Here is a 19,044-nt window from a genome sequence, read left to right as displayed (position 1 = left end):
CAGTTAAAAAGACAAACAACCAACAATCGCTGCCTTGCTTGAGGCAATCGAATCCGGTGTTTACCGACATCAGTCGAGTGGCTCCGACCGAGAGCAAAAGACGACATATTCTGATCATCTTCCAAATGTTCAGCCCCAGTCTTCAAGTGCTGCTCTTGGGGGTGCGAGGTTGAGAGGGAGGGTAACGCCAAGAAGGGAGAGAAATACATGCATCAATAGGCTAGGCTCCATATTTCTCCTCCTACAATCCCGTTATAACGTTGCCTACTCTGACAATACGGAAGAGATAGTGTGAATTTAAAGGTGAGTGAGCTAAGGGGATAATTATTTCTTACGTGTGTGTGGTGGATGTGATGAGATTCTTCAAATACATTCGCCGCCTGGTGCGTGACGGGTTAAATTCTGCAGTTTTTGGTGAGATGCTCGTGAGGGTGTCTGTTGGCTTTCCCGCATATTGAGATGTTAGGATAATAGCCGATTATTATCTGATAAGGGCTTTATTGGGTGAAAACAGGGCGTGCTTGTTCCGGAGAAGATGAAAGGTGAGAAAATTGTGATTAGGCTTTCACGTTTATTGGGGGGAACGATGAAACAGACTATGCGCTTCATCGGGATGGTGGTATGATGGGACAAGCATTCAATAATGCATTACCATGCTAATTTCACAGTCTTCTCTACAGAATGCCACACAAGGGGACAATCATTAGGCTACACAGTTTGGATAGGCTAGTGCCCTTCCAATTCCTATCCCAATTTATGACCATTTAGATTAGGCCTATATCCTAATGTAAAGATATTGCTTCAGAATTTGAGCCATAGCCTATGATAAGAAAAAATCACTGAAACAATGTAGCCTAATAGGGATATGCAATAGGCTATGTTATTTGAAATATCCCAGAATATTCCCATCATTGGATGCAATATGTCGCCTTAATTCGCAGTACCTGTTAATGCATGTAGAGATTAATTGTATGACTCAGTTTGGTCCTGTAAGATTATTGATGCATAATCCACATCTAATCAATGCAAATGAGTAGCCTATGGATCCTGTCTCTAATCAGTATATCTTAATATGTAGGACAATTTTTTTTTTAATGAAATGGTTTAGCCTGTACTGAATCCATTATTTTTAAACCATCCATCCATCATAAATGTAACGATGTGCTCCTGCAGTCAGCCTACACCGGCGCGCTGCTGACTCCGGTGCTGTGCAATGTCGCCCCCGCGGCTTATATGTTGATGACATATGGTGGCCTGAGTCTGCGCTGCCTGCATGTTACAATAGCCAACAGTTCAGGGACATGGCAGTATAGTACAGGATAGTACAGTGCAGTGTGCGCTGCTGGTCATCAGTCATCACCCCCGATCGCTGTTCAAGGATGGCCTTGGCCTGTATGTCACTGCTGTTCAAGCCTTTTTATGCCTGTAATGGCCTATTTTCAACTGTCACAATTAGGAAATTATGAAGCTACATCTCATCTGTGAGTTGTCTTTCTATGTCCTCACTTGAAAGACAATGATGAGTTGAGGATAAGGACATTTACTGTAGCACTCCTCCCCCTCATGACCTCTGATCTGACAAGATCTGACAGGTGAAAGCAATATGGTGGAAACCTGTCCACTCCTTTCATATATCAGAGCGAGAGAGACTGAGAGGGGGGCTGAGAGAGAGAGAGAGAGAAATACAGAGAGAGAGAAAGACAGAGCGTGATTGAGAGAGAGAGAGAGAGAGATAGAGAGAAATACAGTGAGACAGAGACCTAGACAGAGAGAGCGATAGAGAGAATATTTTTAGAGTACTTTTAGAAGGGAATGCAGTGGATAAATGAAGAGTCAGTCTATATCTGTGTGATGTGAGATCTCATCCATCATCCATTTTGATTTACACAACACTTCCAGGCAGGCAGGCAGCCCAGGGCTGCATCTCAACAGTCTAAAGTGGCTTCTTCCCCTTGTCTCCTTTCCTTTATCCGTCTCCTTGCCAAAGGATGGATAAAAACAAGATGGTCGATGTGTATTGTTGGGAATCTGCTGTCAACTATCAAGTAGTTTCACACTCATCAGAGCAGATGAAGAAAAGGAGACAAGGAGAGGAAGCCTCTTCAGACTATTGAGATGCACCCATTGTCATTTCAGCTAACCAGAAAGCCATGATCTCCAGTAAACCACCTAAAGTAAACATTCAGCCTGTGTACTGTTCTGTTGGCGCAGTGATACCTTTTGCTTTCTGACGCTTCATGATTTAAGAATGTATTTTCTGGTGAGGGAGGAGAGGAGGGAGAGAGGGAGCGGGTGTTGGTCATGTGTGTTGTGTCTACAGTATTTATGGACAAGTGTGTGTGCATGTGTTTGTGTGTATTGTATCTAATGTGTGTGTGTGTTAGGGGTGTGCGTTTCCTTGCAGCCTGACTGGATACTTTGCCTTCACTACTGTGACAGAAATATTAGGGGATAGATGCACGACCACTGGGGTTATATAAGCCAAGGAGGAAAAGGAGAATTAAGGAAACAAGGTGAAGGAATGAAGGATAGACAGATAGACAGAGACATCTTTGTGGGGTTCATGCATCTGCAGTCATTGAAGGCTTTTCCGCCTCTTTAAAGGAGCTCAACAAAGGCCTGTCTGTACCTCCTCCTCTCTCCCTTCTTAGTGACCAGAGACTCAGAGTCAGCATCCTAAATGGCACCCTATTCCCTATATAGTGCCCTACTTTTGATCAGAGCCATATGGACCCTGGTCAAACGTAGTGGACTACATAGGGAATAGGGTGCCATTTGGGACAAATCCCAGAGCTCAGATGAAGACAGACACAGTCTTTGAGTTCAGAGGGGGATGCTGCTGGAGCTGAGATTCTATAAGATAAGAAGGAGGAAAGGGGCATGAGAGGAGAAAGCGAGAGGGAGGGAGAGAGAGAGACAGAGAGGGAGAGAAGGGGAGAAAATAAGAAAGAGAGAGGGAGGGAGAGAGAGAGAGTGGCATGGGGTAGACCGGGAAATAGAATGAGAAAAGATAGAAGGACAGAAAGTAGGAGAGGAGAGAAAGTAACAGCTGACGACAAAAAAAAAGAGAGAAAGGGACAAATTGGAAGATAGAGGAGATGATGATGCAGTGAGGGAAAGAGGATAAGAGATGTGGGAAGAAACAGAGAGAACGAGGGAGGAAGGAAAATAAAATAAAGAGAGGGTGGCAGTAAAAAAAGAGCGAAAGACGTGACAGATAGAGAGGGACTGAGGAAGGAAGAGAGAGTGACAAATAGAGCAGTCTAGGCGAATAGGGGACAGAAAGAGGAAGGGAGGAAAAGAGGGAGGGAGGGAGTGAAGGATAGCAGATGGCCCAGTCCGGCAGCCCATGGTTAACAGCCCAAAGGAGAGGAGGCATGTTTGTGTGTGTGTGTGTGTGTGTGTGTGTGTGTGTGTGTGTGTGTGTCACTGTAAACTCAGTGAGGCGAGCACCAGTGTGTTGTTTCCCTTACAAAAAAACATGTCAAATTTGTCCTAAAACCAAGTCTGACTCAAATGTCTGTTTTTCCCACGTGACATTTTTCACGTGATTTGTTCACATGTGGAAGATTCATGTGAAACGTCACAAGGTGTCCGAAATACCACGGTCTGACTCATGTGAATGTTTTTTTTTTTACATGTGACATTTTTAACGAGATTTGTTTACACCTGTGTTCACACGTGTCTGTAAACCACATGTTTTTTCACGTGATTGATTGTGTTTTTTTGTAAGGTTTCTGGCCCCAAATGATTCGAAACACAATTTTTTCCTCATTAAATGGAGTAGAAGATCTTGGATTATCTGCTTCACAGGTCCTCTAAAAAACGACAGCGCAGATACATTCCCCTTAGGTGCTGTAGTGACACAAAGATCAACATGTTTCACATGCCTGTGTTCACACACATTATGATATAACATGTTCTTAGTACCATGTAATTCTTTAGTAATAAGAACACAGCAAGGTGTTCACAACTTCATGTCCCAGGCAGAATCAACCTATAGAGACAAAATGAGTGGATGCCATTGTTATTGTGTGAATGGCTGTACCAAAGGGACACGACTGATGTGTGGTTGTTGGTGTTGCTGTCTGAGGGACCATGTTCTCTGGGGCTCGGCTGTGTCCTGTCTTTTAGTTTCAGATTTAATAAAATTACTGTGCTTTCAGGCTATGATAGTGGCTCGGCTCTATCAGGAAGAGAGAGAGAAACAGAGTGAGAGAGAGAGAGAGAGACAGAAACATGCAGGAGAAGATTGGATGAGAGTGTCTTGTAGCAGAGAGAGAAAGCGTGGTTGTGGAATTATGACATTATCACATGCTAATTGTCCCTCATTAACAAATGAGAGCAGCAGGTTTTCTGTTCCTGCCAACAGATCAGGTCTCTGAAGATGGCTTAATGCTTCCTGCTTTGTTCACACATTCTCTCTCTCTCGTTCACACACGTACACGCACACACACGAGCGCACACACACACACACACACACACACACACACACACACACACACACACACACACACACACACACACACACACACACACACACACACACACACACACACACACACTGCCAACAGTTCAGGCCTGTGTCTAAATGTCTAGATGCTTTCTCCTTTCATCTCTAGCGTTCAGGATCTAAATCTGCCGCTACAGATGTAGGATCTTCATTTGATCACCCTGTTGCATTAGAACTTTCCTTCTATGCAGGACATTTAAATGTGTAGTATATTTGAGGTTTAAAAAGGCTTCTGAAGTTTGTAATTTCCACTTTGAAACATTTCAGACTTGATTTTCACTTACGAAAAATGTATCAACCCCTACAAAAATGTCCATTAATTATAATCCACATAATAACTCACATTTCCTGTTGCTGCAGGATTCTTTTCCAGCTTTAGCAAACTAGCTGAAATTAAGATCCTACATCTGTACATTCAGGTTTTAAATTCTCTTGTCTGTCAAACCCTCTAGTCTCTAAGTATGAAGAGGACAGAACAGAAGCCCTGACTAATACTTCCCTTGATGTCTCTCATCTGAAGTCTCACCTCACCCAGAGGCTGCTCAGATCATCAGAACCCTCTCAATGCTCCAATTAATCTGGATTCTCCAAGACTCAGCGCATGTTTACACACACACACGCACACACTCACATATACTTCCCTCTTCTCAGGGTCCTGAGAAGGGGAAAGTGTGGATCTCTGTTTGAAACCCAGCCAAGCAATTACACAGATCCCCCCAGTCCCAATTACCTCTGAAAACCATTAATTATTCCCAGGCTGTTTTAATGCAGGCATGTTCACTGACACCAAATCAATATACCAATCCCTGTCTGGGATCCAGTGGGAGCCAGTGGCGTCCTTGGGTGTATTCTCCAGGAACCAAACAGACACAAATAGGCCGAAACGGGAGTGACTAACCTGAACTTGTCCAATAAGAAACACTCCTTTTCTTTGCAAAATGTTTCTGTTGCAAAACGGTTTGCTACGGTTTGCTACGGTGTGCACTGATGAATACACCCCTAGTTTAAAAACTCAAACAAGCTTAATGTGCCTTTAAAGGGAAGGGATTATGTAAAAATAATAGTTTGTTGTTGTTGTTTTTGTTGTTGCAATAAGTCCATGTTTCTTTCAATCTTAAAGCCCCACTTGCTTGCAGCTTGGTAGTGTAAATCAACTATTGACCCTGAGTTGGAAATTAATTGGGAACTATTTACACTACATGAGCACTGTGCTAGTTTGTTTCTAGGAACAGGGGAGGTGCTGCACTGCAGGCTATTGTTTGTACAAACACCACACTTTTCGCATTGGTGGTAAATTGAATTCCCCTGAACGTCAGGTGTAGGGATTCAATGTAGCTAAAATATCTACTGAGTGTTTTTTTCTTTAAGTAATTCGATTTCTCCAAGAGCAACCTCCAAAAAGCTATCATGGGGTGACAGTTGCAAGTGGATGAAAAACCTTGTCCCTGTTGGAATACTTTTAAAATGACTGATATAATGTGACTGGTTTGGTGGATTGCTTTCATGATCTAACAATCATGTTAGATCAGGAAGGATGGGGAGAAAGATACCTGATATGTCAGAGAGGAGGAAGAAACCTTGGGCTGACTGTTAGGATAAGAGGAACACACACACACACAGGCACGCACACACACATGAACACACACACACACACACACACTGCATTCATTCCTCTGTTAAAGTCAAGACAACCTAAGTGATCCAAAGGACATCCTCTCGGCTCCACTTCATGCGATGATGTCACCATGAGATGATGTCACCACCACAACATGCTATCATTGTCTATGAATTGGCTAAGGGAGCAAGAGTCTTGCCCTCCCTTAGCCTTTCCTGTATCTCTAGTCTGAGTGTCTAACACCAACCCCCCTCCCTCACCTTCACCCACACCCAGCCAAACACAATCAGATGGAGAAACAGAAAGAACAACTGAGGGAGGAGAAGAGGATGTAGAGGTGAAAGATAGAGGTACAGAGAGAGAGAGATGGAGTGGCATTCTATTCTAATGTGCCGCTTATCAAACACCATTTTTGTTTATACTCTATCTTTCCTTTATCTTATCTTCCCTTCATCTCTCCTTATTTCCAGACCCAGGAGATCTGATGAAGATGAAGCCAGTCAGTGTGGTGGTGGTGCTGAGCTTGCTGCTCTGCTCAGGTACGTCATTAAGCCCAGAGATGTAAAACCAGATATGAGAAGGTCACATGAGATAATACTTTATTGAGGCCCAAAGGGGGAATGTTATGGTAGCAGTCATCCATCTCTGATTCAGTTGAGTTATGTGGAGCTGTCCAGAGTAGTGTGTGTGTGTCCAGAGTAGTGTGTGTGTGTCCAGAGTAGTGTGTGTGTCCAGAGCAGTGTGTGTGTCCAGAGTAGTGTGTGTGTTGTGATGTCACGAGAGGCTGTGTCCTGGAGGGACGTTACATCCCCCTGAGATGGCTGCAAACCCAGACAGCTATGGCTCCATCTGCTGGTATGGTCGGGAACTCCAACCCTCTATGGCCAATCTTCCCACGCAGCTGAAACCAATCAGGAGCTGATGAGCTGAAGGTTTGGGAAGGGAAGAGACACAGTCTCCAACCTGGGCTCTCTGGAGGACAAGAGTGCTGCACGTCCACTTCCAGGAGGAATATAAGGATTTGGAGATACTTACCTTTGGGAAATACTCACCTTTGGATATATGCACCTGTGGAAATACGTGAGGGACATTTGGAAGGACGTTTTGCTGGGTTGGCCACTAGCTGCAACGTGGAATACAGTAAGACTGGGGAAAAGTTATTTGAGCGAGTGAGAGTTATGATTTTGGATGTGGAAGAGACATCCCTGAACTGTTAACCCTTAAAGAGCCACAAGAGAACAGAATTGTGTTATACTTTCGTTAGTTTCCCAAGACCTTTAATAAAATCCTTGTTTTGATTGAACCTGGTCTCCTTGCACTACTTGAGCAATCCCGCTGAAAGCTGTGTAGCCTCTCGTGACATCACAGTGTCCAGAGTAGTGTGTGTGTCCAGAGCAGTGTGTGTGTCCAGAGCAGTGTGTGTGTCCAGAGCAGTGTGTGTGTCCAGAGTAGTGTGTGTGTCCAGAGTAGTGTGTGTGTCCAGAGTAGTGTGTGTGTCCAGAGTAGTGTGTGTGTCCAGAGTAGTGTGTGTGTCCAGAGTAGTGTGTGTGTCCAGAGTAGTGTGTGTGTCCAGAGTAGTGTGTGTGTCCAGAGCAGTGTGTGTGTCCAGAGTAGTGTGTGTGTCCAGAGTAGTGTGTGTGTCCAGAGTAGTGTGTGTGTCCAGAGTAGTGTGTGTGTCCAGAGCAGTGTGTGTGTCCAGAGTAGTGTGTGTGTCCAGAGTAGTGTGTGTGTGTCCAGAGTAGTGTGTGTGTCCAGAGTAGTGTGTGTGTCCAGAGTAGTGTGTGTGTGTCCAGAGCAGTGTGTGTGTCCAGAGCAGTGTGTGTGTCCAGAGCAGTGTGTGTGTCCAGAGTAGTGTGTGTGTCCAGAGTAGTGTGTGTGTCCAGAGTAGTGTGTGCAGGTTCAGTGTGTGGAATAATCCACCAGGAGGAGTAAGAGATTGACAGAGACACAACCCTCATTTTGTGTTTCTTATGGGTCCTTAAGACACAGCATAGTTATTGGTCATATATCTAACAAATCTGATGAATTTAATTTCTATGCATAAATATGAAATAACACCAACCTCTTTTCTCTTTGTCCATAGCTCTGTCGGCCCCTTTGAAAGGTAAGCATCCCTGCCATCTGTTATAAATGCATCATTAGTTATGATATAGTACTAAGCTTTGTGATGCGTTTCTGTGGAAATGTTAAAGATACCCTCCCACCACCTCCCAGGTAAAGAAGACTCCCAGCAGACCATGTTCTTTGGGGAGGACTTCCATCTGCGGCTGCCCTCCCTGGCTGCAGAGGTTTTGTTCCGGCCCAGCAATGCCCCGGCGGGGGCCGAGGTGGTCATGATGCAGGGTAGGTCCGTGGTCAATAAACGTGCCAAGCTCAACAGTCAGCTCAGTCACCTGATCCTAGAGAACGTGGGCGAGGGGGACGAGGGGATGTACACGGTGAAGAACAACGAACAGCCAGAAGAGGTCCGACGCATCACACTCATCGTCAGAGGTATGGGGTCTGAGTGTGTGTTTGAAGTAGGAAAGTTGCTCTCTGGGAGGAGGGTTGGAAGTAGGAAAGTTGCTCTCTGGGAGGAGGGTTGGAAGTAGGAAAGTTTCTCTCTGGGAGGAGGGTTGGAAGTAGGAAAGTTGCTCTCTGGGAGGAGGGTTGGAAGTAGGAAAGTTGCTCCCTGGGAGGGGGGTTGGAAGTAGGAAAGTTGCTCTCTGGGAGGGGGGTTGGAAGTAGGAAAGTTGCTCTCTGGGAGTGGGGTTGGAAGTAGGAAAGTTGCTCCCTGGGAGGGGGGTTGGAAGTAGGAAAGTTGCTCTCTGGGAGGGGGGTTGGAAGTAGGAAAGTTGCTATCTGGGAGGGGGGTTGGAAGTAGGAAAGTTTCTATCTGGGAAGGGGGTTGGACATAGGAAAGTTGCTCTCTGGGAGGGGGGTTGGAAGAAGGAAAGTTGCTCTCTGGGAGGGGGGTTGGAAGAAGGAAAGTTGCTCTCTGGGAGGGGGGTTGGAAGAAGGAAAGTTGCTCTCTGGGAGTGGGGGTTGGAAGAAGGAAAGTTGCTCTCTGGGAGTGGGGTTGGAAGAAGGAAAGTTGCTCTCTGGGAGGGGGGTTGGACGGTTGGAAGATCTTCATCGTCAGACACCATAGTCTGCATCCACATGGGCTCTGGTCAAAAGTACTAAATAGGGAATAGGGTACCATTTGGGACGCAGACGTACTGAGCTTTTTCCATTGAGTCTTGGAGTCTTGGCTCAGTCTAAATCCTTAGGACTAAATTGATACTGGCGTTCTCTCTCAAACATGCTGCCCTGCCACCGTAGCAGTGTGTGCTTCAAACCATCTGTCTGTCTCAGTCTAGACACAGCTTGTTCCTGCTCATTCCATGGTTTAATCATGCTGTCACTTAGGTCAACAGGCCAAGCCTTTTACATCTACACATGAGCAATGCTGTATTAGTGTGGTACAGCCCTGTTGGCTAGCGCAGCAGCAATGTTCTGAACAGCACTAAGTATCTGAATGTAATGAGATGAGGAAGACATAGTCTACATCCTAAATGGAACCCTAATCCCTATACAGTGCACTACTTTTGACCAGGCCCCATATAGGGAATAGTGTGCCATTTGGCATGCAGTTACACAGTCAGAGAGGAAGGATGATTTGGTGATGCTGAGAAGACTGAGCTTTGCTCTGCATGGACTGGCTTTCCAAGCTGTCTATTTTGCAGTCACACTGCACGCAACAACTAATGGTTTTATGCCACATCATTGACTTTGCAGTCGAGCATCAGAATGCTATATCAGTTGATGCAGTTGTCTGATATCAAATGATGCAGTTAACTGTGTGGAGCTAGCTAGCTGTGTGGGAGCTGTGACGGCGCCATATGGAGTTAACAGTGTGTGGAGAGGAGGTGTGTGTGTAGTTAACAGCGTGTTGCATACACCAGGCAGTAATTATGCAGCTATTTAACCACCCCATCCGTCCATCCCTCCCATCCGTTCATCCCTGCTGTTTTTCTTCTATCTTTATCCTCCTTTTCTCTCTCTTGTTCTTCTCCTCTCTGTGCTCTGTCTCTGTCATTCTCTCTCATTCTTTTGTCTTTCCTTTCTGTTTCTCTCGCTCTGTTTCCTGATCTCTTGTCTCCCTCTCATTCCCCTTGTCCTCCCCTTTTATACCTTCATTTCTTTCTCTTGCTCTGTCTCTGTATCTAACTGTCCCTGCCTCTCCCACCCCTTTCTCTATCTTTTAGACTGTTCCAACGAGCAGAACATTAAGTATGGGGAGAACTACCACATCCAGCTGGCGGGGGTGGAGGCTCCCATCACCCTGGAGTACAGGCCCAGTGCTGTGGAGGCCAACCTGACCTCCAGGTACAGTTGTTTCTCTGTCAAAATGTAAACTTCTCTGCTTTCCTCAAAGGAGGATTTACTGTCTCATAACATTAAGTCTCCCATCAATATTGATTATCACGATGTAGTGGTTATAGCGATAATATCGCGATATCGCGGTAGTATCGTGATATCGCGATAATGTCACGGTATCGTGATGTTGTGATACTATTGTGGTTGTCATGATAGTATCATGGTTATCTCGATAGCATTATCAATATGATAATTATCATTACACCATCATTATATAATTCTGTTATTCTGATCAATATCATGATTGTTGTGATAACAAGTTCTATTATGGTTCTCCATTAACCCTAACCCTTCAGGCCGGGCCTGGTTCTGATGAGCCAAGGAGAGCTCTCCAGAGATGGGTACCAGGGGCGCCTGAGTGTCAACGAGCGCCGGGTCACCCTCAACGCCGTGACAGGCGCCGATGAGGGAAGCTACACAGTCAGAGACACTAACATGAAGGTCATGAGGAAGGTCTGCCTAAATGTCAAAGGTACATTTGTTTTCATCCTCCCTATACCTTCTGTGTGCAACCTTTACCTTGGCTTTTCTACCTTTTTTATCCAACCTGCTGCAAATTCACTGTAACGTTAGTCATCAATGGGTTTAAAGATGGAATCCGCAGTAGGGGCCACTCTCCGCCCCACCACTGTTGTTATTGTTTGTGTTTTGCACAACGTGGTAAAACAATTGCAGTACATATTCTGCTCTTCTATCGCGCATGCAATAATGTCAGAGGGAAAAAAACAGTGTTAGTTGTTTGCAGTAACTTCTTTGTTGTAATATCGCAAACAGAAGTGGCAGTTTCACCATTAAGATTTCCAGCTTTTAAATTGATGTTATTAAATTGATGTTAAGTGAGTTATCCATTTTGCGTATTGTCTTCCAAAATGTTTGTTTGTTTAATGCCCCCTCTCTCTTTTCCCCCTTCCTCTGGATCTTCTTCTCTTTCCGTCTCTTTATCCCTCTCTTCTTTTTGTCTCTCTCTTCCGTCTCTTCTCTTCTCTTCCTCTCTTCCCTCTCTCTCTCTCTCTCTCTCTCTCTCTCTCTCTCTCTCTCTCACTCTCACTCTCTCTCTCACTCTCACTCTCTCTCTCTCTCACTCTCCCTCACTCTCACTCTCACTCTCACAGACCACCAGAACTTTGTGAAGGTGCCGTACGCTGGCACCCTGAAGATCAACCTGATTTTGAATGCCTCCATGGTGCGGCTGTTCTACACGCCCGACTACGACTTACAAACCAGACAGATCCTGAACGGGGGACAGTTAACGGTACTGATTTAAAATCACTCAAATTCTACCCTAACCCTACTCCCTATAGCGCACTGTGGGATGGTAAGAAGACATTATCACTTATACATGCTTATGAGAAGTCTTATAATGCATTATACCTGTTGGCTTGAAGTAAAGTGTTACCAAATATTTATATCCAAGTGATTTACTTTTATTTGCCAATAATAAAAATCGTCTTACAATGTTGAAGCAAAGTGATTGAACTTTTGAACCTAGCATGGCTCTTGGTTGATGATAGGTGCCAGCGGACCTGGATCTGGAGGGGCGGATCTCTCTGGATCCGTCTGTGGTTATTCTGGACCAGGTCAAGGCCAGCGACGCCGGACAGTTCAGGGTCACGGACATACTGGGGTTTCCTGTGTCCAACGTCTACCTGGAAGTGGAGGGTGAGGAGAGGGGGATGGGGGAGGAGAAGAGAACAGAGGAGAGGAGTAGGGAGGAGAGAGGGATGGGACGATGAAGGAGATGGAGAGGGGGATGGATGGGAGAAGAGTTTGCCAGTTCAGGGTCATCGACCAACTGGGAACCAACCGTGTGTCTTACGTCTATCTGGCGGTGGAGGGTGAGGAGAGGGGAGGGGAGGGTCAGGGGTTGGAATGTCAATGATTTACTAACTGATAAAACCTGGGAAGAATTTATTAACATTCTCTCTCCTTTCCTCCCTTCACCTCTTTCTCCTCTCACGTGTCTGCTCCTTGCCCCCCTCTCCTCTCTCCCACTTCTATCTCCTCTCCCTTTATCTCTCTCTCCTCTCTGCGTATCTCTCTCTTTCTCCTCTGTCTCTCCCCTCTCTCCCCTTTGCCACACTCCCCCTCTATATCCTCTCCCTCCCCTCTTTCTCCCTTCTCCCTACTCTCCCTCCCCCTCCCCTCTCTCCTCCAGCCTACAAGCTGCCGTCCCTCTACGTGGCGATCATAGCACTGGTGGGCTTCCTGGTCTTCCTGCTGTTGGTGTGTCTGCTGTCCTGCCTGGTCAAGCAGAGGAAGAGGGCTGCCAAGGCCCGAGCAATCGAGAAGATTGCCCAGAACGCAGGCAAGGAGGACGAGGGAGATGCCTTTAGACAGGTACCACAGAGACAGAGACAGAGACACTGGTGATGTCTCAAATGACACCCTGTTCCCTATATAATGCTCAGCACTCGACATAACATGTATGTGTGGTTTCCAGGTGGTGAAGAACATTACTCAGTTTGAGGAGTCAATAGCCCAGTCCATCGACATCACAGAGAAGTCTCAGAGCACTGAGGTGGACATTAAAGTAAGTATTAGTGACACAGTGGTTATTTCTGTAGACTTGAGGGAATTAATGAGAATAACGGAAGGGGAATTTTGTCTAAATAGCTGTTAAAATCTACTCTCCTGTCTTCACCCTGACCTCTCCCACTCTGACCTCTGTGTGTTGACCGCAGGGTCTGGAAGTGTCGTCCAAGGAGGTGGCAGGTGGTAACCTGGAGACCAGCGACTCAGGGGTGGAGTTTAACACCACTGGCCTCCCATTGGACACTGACACTGACGTTCCCCGACCAGATTCCAGAATCAGAGGCTGAGGCTGAGAGTGTTGCCTTCGTCCCAGAAACCAAGCCAAGCCCACCCCTGGTTACCAAACCTGAGCCCGGTTCCCGAGATCAAGAAAATCCCTGAACCAGCTCCTGAACCAAAGTTGACCATAACCAAACCCGTTGAGACCAAACTCAGCCCAATCCCAAGCCCGGTCTCCAAGCAGGCTCCAAGCCCCATTGCCAAAACACCTGAACCAGCCAAAACTCCTGAATTGAAAACTCCTGATTTGAAAACTCCTGAACCGAAAACATCTGAATTGAAAACACCTGAACCAGCCAAAACACCTATTGCTGTGTCTCCAAGCCCGGTGTCCCCTAAGCCAACCCCACCCCTGACCCCTGTCTCCAAACCAACTACACCCCAGCCATCAACCCCCGAACCCCCCAAACTGGTGATACCAGCCCCCGAACCCCCCAAGCCGGTGACACCAACCCCAGAATCCCCCAAGCCTGTGACACCAACTCCCGAACACCCCAAGATCCTAACACCAACCCCGGAATCCCCCAAGCTTGTGACACCAACCCCGGAATTCCCCAAGCCTGTGACATCAATCCAGACTCCGACCCCAACCTCAATGCTGAGCCCTGAACCTACTCCGACCACCAATGGCACACCCGAACCACCAGCACCTGAATCCAAACCTGACACTGCTCCGGCCCCAGTGAGTCTGATCGAAAGTCCTGTCGCCAAGGCAACCCCTCCTAAACCCCTGAGGTGGAGGTGACCGCCCCATCTAGTCCATCCCTTGAGGCCAAAACTGACGCCCCAGCTGAGGACAACACCGCCACCACCGCAACCTGAGAACAGCCCCTGCACCCCTCCAAGGGAAACCCCACAGATCCATTATTCTATCCTCCTCCACCACTGTAGACAGACAATCGAACACCCCCTTACCAAATAAGGAAGAAATCACTGCTACTGTCGAGGCTGGGACTTAGATTTAACACTTCTAATGCTCAAACATGCTGTAGGTTGTTATGATAGCTAACTCACCTGTAACTAACACTAACGTTATCGTTGAGATACTTTTTTCAATTCACAGATACTATTCACAAGATATAAATATAAGCAAACGAGTTCCGTTTTGTCAGACGTTTTAGTTGTTGTTGTTTCTTTTTTAACTTTCTATGCTGCATACTCTTTTGTAGTGTGTAAACTAGAGCATGACTGCCAGTCTGCCAACAAAATCAGTTGCAGAGTTTACAAGTAAAATGTTAAACCTAGCTACTTTAGATATTTTTTATGTTCAGAGGTGTGCAGAATGGTTCCACACCCTTTTACATAGATATACGAACAACAGAATGGCAAGTGAACATGACCCAATCTAGTTCAACTACATCTATGACCATCTACTCCATTTGTGGACTGATAAAACCTTTGATGATGCCTGCTCTAATCTCAGCATGTGGAAAAACAGACCAAAACAAAAGCACGAACAGCTTGTAAATTTGCTACGGCCATTTTTTATCTCATATGATGAAACCAATTACATGATTTAACCCCCCCAAGGACTTATAAATGTGACTATGACATAATGTTCTCATCAAACTGGATGAATTTAAATCACCTTTCTATCAAACTGGACTGGATTCCTTCAATCTCCTTGTGACATTCTCTAGTAGTTTTCCTGAAACCTGGGAATCTGAGAATCTGGGAATCTGGACATTTTCCTGCTGATCCTCTGCCCTCCTATAGAAACATCTAGAGTGCTTGAATGATGAAACATCCGGATACAAAGGAGCATGGCATTATCCCAGCAACACTAACACCTGAATGCTGAACTCTAACATCGATACCTTCTGTTAAACTAAATCTAACTTTTGTTTAAAATGGATGTCTCCTGTGATTGCGCTCCCAACTACATGAGAGACTGTATTGGTTATAAGGTGTTGGCCAACTCTGACTGACTGTCCCAGTGGATCTCTAGAATCAGTTTAATCCCAAGAGAAAGAGCTTGTTTTGACCCTTCACCCCAGCACCTGAAGACCCCAAGGACACACCTCAGCACTTTAAGGAAGCCCCAGTGAATCTTGGGAAATGTAGTGCTGATTGTTATTGTGCTGACTACAACTATGAGAGTGGGAGAGGGAGAGGTGGAGGCGTATGGTGAGTGATGTCATTGGCTTAGTCCTAACATTTTAAAAAATTAATCCTCCCTTCTCTATGTTCTTCGTTCTGTCCATCCTTCCTTCCTTCCTTCCTTCCTTCCTTCCTTCCTTCCTTCCTTCCTTCCTTCCTACTCCCTCTTTTCCTTCCTCCCTTGCTTGCAGGAGGTAGTGAAGTATTATAGCATGATTTCATCTGGCCGATAGATGTAGTTTTACTGTTGGTCCTGCCCACTTTACTTCTCATTTATAGATTATGGGTCAGCCGTTATATCCCATGATGATTTATAAAAGTACAGTATGAAAGTATAGTCTTCCCTGAGATAATAGAACAAATCCATGTCAGACTGTTCCTTGCCTACACACATCTAAATGCATTACAGTCATCTATGAGCTACATACTGGAGGCCTTGAGCCAACTGTAGATGTGCTCCATGGCTCTGATGCATAGTATAGTGATCTCATAGTACAGTATACATGTAGTTATGGTTATTTGCTCCAGCCTAAATATTCACAAATAGGGTTAACCCACTAGCATCCATCCACAGTACTGGATATGATGTCAAGGCAAGGCATGGGTAGGTTGATGTGTTCTAATAGCCTACCCTTTTGCCATTTGTCGCTCTGACTGCCCTAAAATGTCCTGCGAGAACTTCACTAACTATTAACTTACTGTACCACCATCTCCAGGACTGTGCCATGATGCCATCTGTCTTTAGTTGCTTGAAGCTATGTTGATCTAGCCTAGATTTACAGTGCAATAAGACTTTGATGGGGGTTAAAACTCCTGTAGCCGCTATGTGGTACAAGAGGAGGTGTGCAGATACATTTTGCTTGACAAAAGACATATCTCTACCTCAGTGTTTTAACTGACCATCGTGACAGACACCATGAAGGGTACATTGAGTTCAGTGGACTAAATCTAAAAGCAGTAGGATCGTTAAGAGAAGCACAAAGTGTTAAGTGAACCAACAAATCAATCAGTTGATGGAACACATAGTAAGTAGATCCATCTTCAACTTCAAACGATGGCCTTTCTCTTTCTAAACGCTTCCAGAATTCGAAGACGTTTTTTTAACGCTAAAATTAATATGAGAATAAAATGAAAGTTAAAAGCCATATGATAAGATATATAGATGTTAATATGATAAGTACAGTATATGAATCATGATGAATACAGTATGAATACTTTAGTGTTCGAGGTGCCTAAATGCTTTGCTATATTGTCATTCAACTGATGTAAGTGATGTAGGCATTTTAGTGATAAAAGGTCAAGGATTATGTAAAATTCTACCACTGGAGAAATTTGGCTCCACTCTCAATCTCAATCTCGATCTCAATGCTAATCAAGCTCTGTTGTGTGGAGCCGTAACACCCATTTAGGCAATACTAAAAGCAGTGTTTATCTGTTTCTGCACACACACACACACACACACTCCCTAATGGCCCTGCTGACGAGGTTCAGCATTGTAAATATTGCATGTGTAAGGTTTAAAAAGTCTCCTCTCAAAGGTTGAATGTGTTTAGTGTATAGAATGGTTGTTATATTATACTTGATTATATAAAAAAGCTAATCTAATGTCTCACCTGTGCAAAGCCTACATGCTGATTATTGAATATACTGTATACATACAAACTAATCTTCACTAACTTATCAAATCCTAACTTGATCAACTGAAAATGGTAACCACAACTGAATAACTGCATATTTCTCCGCATCACAGATCTTCGAATAGATCTCTAGAATATTTTGATTGGATTCACTTTTATTATTACTATTTCAACCCTATGATGATAACACTCACAGTATAACACCCTTACATAACTTATATATATATATATAAAAAAGTATGATATATGTCACTTTAAAGATAAAGATGTTTATTGCAGCATGTCCACATGATATTCATATTAGTTTTGTTTTATACAAGCCATCTGTGTGTGTGGACAGAGGATTGATCAGTCATAGTGTTATCTTCATCATGGCATTTGTGTGTGTGTGTGTGCGTGTGTGATCGTACCTGTGTGTGTGTGTGTGTGTGTGTTGTGCGTGCCCGTGTTGTGTGCATACATGCGTGCGTGTGACACATCATTTTGTATTGTGTCTAGGTATAAGTGTCTAGCCTATGTGTGTGCAATAAAAATAAAACAACTATTTCAGCTGTATGTCAATTAACATTTGTTTAGAAAACAAACTATCTGCGTTAGTCCAGCTCTGAGGTGCTCTACACGGGATGACTCTCATCTTTGTTTTAGTGCCTAAATATGAAATCAAATATTCAATGGCTAGTCAGCCTATATTCTATAAATACACTCCAACAGGCACCGTTTGGTTTATATGATGTAGGGTGGTCACAGACTAAAAAGCGGGAAAGTACTATATGCAGACCTGACTACCCTATAGGTCTACTATACTGTATATAGAGACATAACACAGTCAGGAGATACAGAATATTGTAGTCAGGACAGGAGGTGATAAATGTAAAGCACTTCGACACTCAGTCGTGATTGGAAGAGTGATAAACTACCTAGTTGCTTGGTATTTGGTTGTCAGGGTTTATTTGAATGTGCATTAGCATGAGATGAATAACATCATATTGAAGTGTATTGTGTAACTTGGTGAGACAGTAACTGCTGTACATCTTGGGAATTCAGTGGCACTGTTTGTATGTAAACAGCAGGTTGAATTCAAAATGGATGCCAAAGCCTCAAACAGTATTTGAGATCTAGCCCTCCTGATGTGGAACTGAGATGTGCATGTGGATGAATTTGAAATGTTTTATACCACTACTGTATTATAGCGCTTCCCAAAAGAGGGGGTAATGTAACAAACCTGCCCTTGGTAACCACATTACCAGCAACTCCTACTGAGTTAACTCTATTTGGGCTGGTTGGTTAGTGTCTGGGTCTTGGACCAGAAGGTTGTGGGTTCAATTCCCCCCCTGGCTGGGACAGACCCCCCAAATTCACTACAGTTCTCATTGGCGTTCCTTGCACTATGTGAGCGATCTCTCTCTGCCCTGATTCTGATTCTGTCTGTTTACTTCTTCTGCTGTGATGGCGTGTGTAGCGTTCTACAGTCTGTTGATCTCCCCCCACCCTTTTTGCACAACACGACACACAGGCGTTTTGTAAAGGAAAGGTGTTATTTTCTTTTTTTCATGTCTAAAAAAACATATGAAGAATAAACGAAAGATTATGAGAAAAAAATAGTGTCCTTTCCTATTGATTCTGTCCTTTTCCAAAGCTTTGAATTTGTCATAATGTTAATAGGGTAGATAGGCTATAACATGGCCTACCTACCCTTTGATTTTACGATCTCATTTCGTGGAGCACTTTTCTCCTAGCTGTCTATCTGTCAGCACCGTGCATAGTGTAAGAAATCATACTAATGGCCGCGCTCACTGAGGAAGGCTTGGTCTCTGTAAATGTGACGGTGTTTTCATGCAACCTCACGACAGTCATTTCACTCAATGTCACTCATATTTAGTTGTTCTCCCGCAGTGTCACACTCTCCTGTGTCACCCTTTGTGTCCTCCTCCCCCCTCCTCCCACCCCTCTATACTCCCCTACATTGC

The 19,044-nt window shown here is 44.7% G+C and overlaps 1 protein-coding gene across 5 annotated transcripts; it reads left to right on the top strand.

Annotated features, from left to right (window-relative positions):
* The first annotated feature begins 114 nt into the window (after nt 1-114).
* Nucleotides 115-18,676, top strand: si:dkeyp-77h1.4. Of its 5 annotated transcripts, XM_045219414.1 has the most exons (12): nt 115-303; nt 6,405-6,478; nt 6,599-6,667; nt 8,212-8,232; nt 8,343-8,621; nt 10,358-10,478; nt 10,826-11,001; nt 11,642-11,781; nt 12,041-12,188; nt 12,685-12,866; nt 12,970-13,059; nt 13,211-18,676. In XM_045219414.1, exons 3-12 carry the CDS (start codon nt 6,613-6,615, stop codon nt 13,346-13,348), a joined length of 1,350 nt encoding a protein of 449 aa, XP_045075349.1. In that variant the 5' UTR covers nt 115-303; nt 6,405-6,478; nt 6,599-6,612; the 3' UTR covers nt 13,349-18,676. The 5 variants fall into 5 exon arrangements, with proteins under 5 accessions (XP_045075349.1, XP_045075348.1, XP_045075347.1 ...); XM_045219413.1 differs by lacking the exon at nt 6,405-6,478 and having other exon boundaries at nt 6,605-6,667; XM_045219412.1 differs by lacking the exon at nt 6,405-6,478.
* Nucleotides 18,677-19,044: the final 368 nt, after the last annotated feature.

This window comes from Coregonus clupeaformis, unplaced genomic scaffold (assembly GCF_020615455.1).
Source record: "Coregonus clupeaformis isolate EN_2021a unplaced genomic scaffold, ASM2061545v1 scaf2368, whole genome shotgun sequence".
NCBI classification, from domain to species: Eukaryota; Metazoa; Chordata; class Actinopteri; order Salmoniformes; family Salmonidae; genus Coregonus; species Coregonus clupeaformis.
This window is presented reverse-complemented; position numbering and strand designations above follow the sequence as displayed.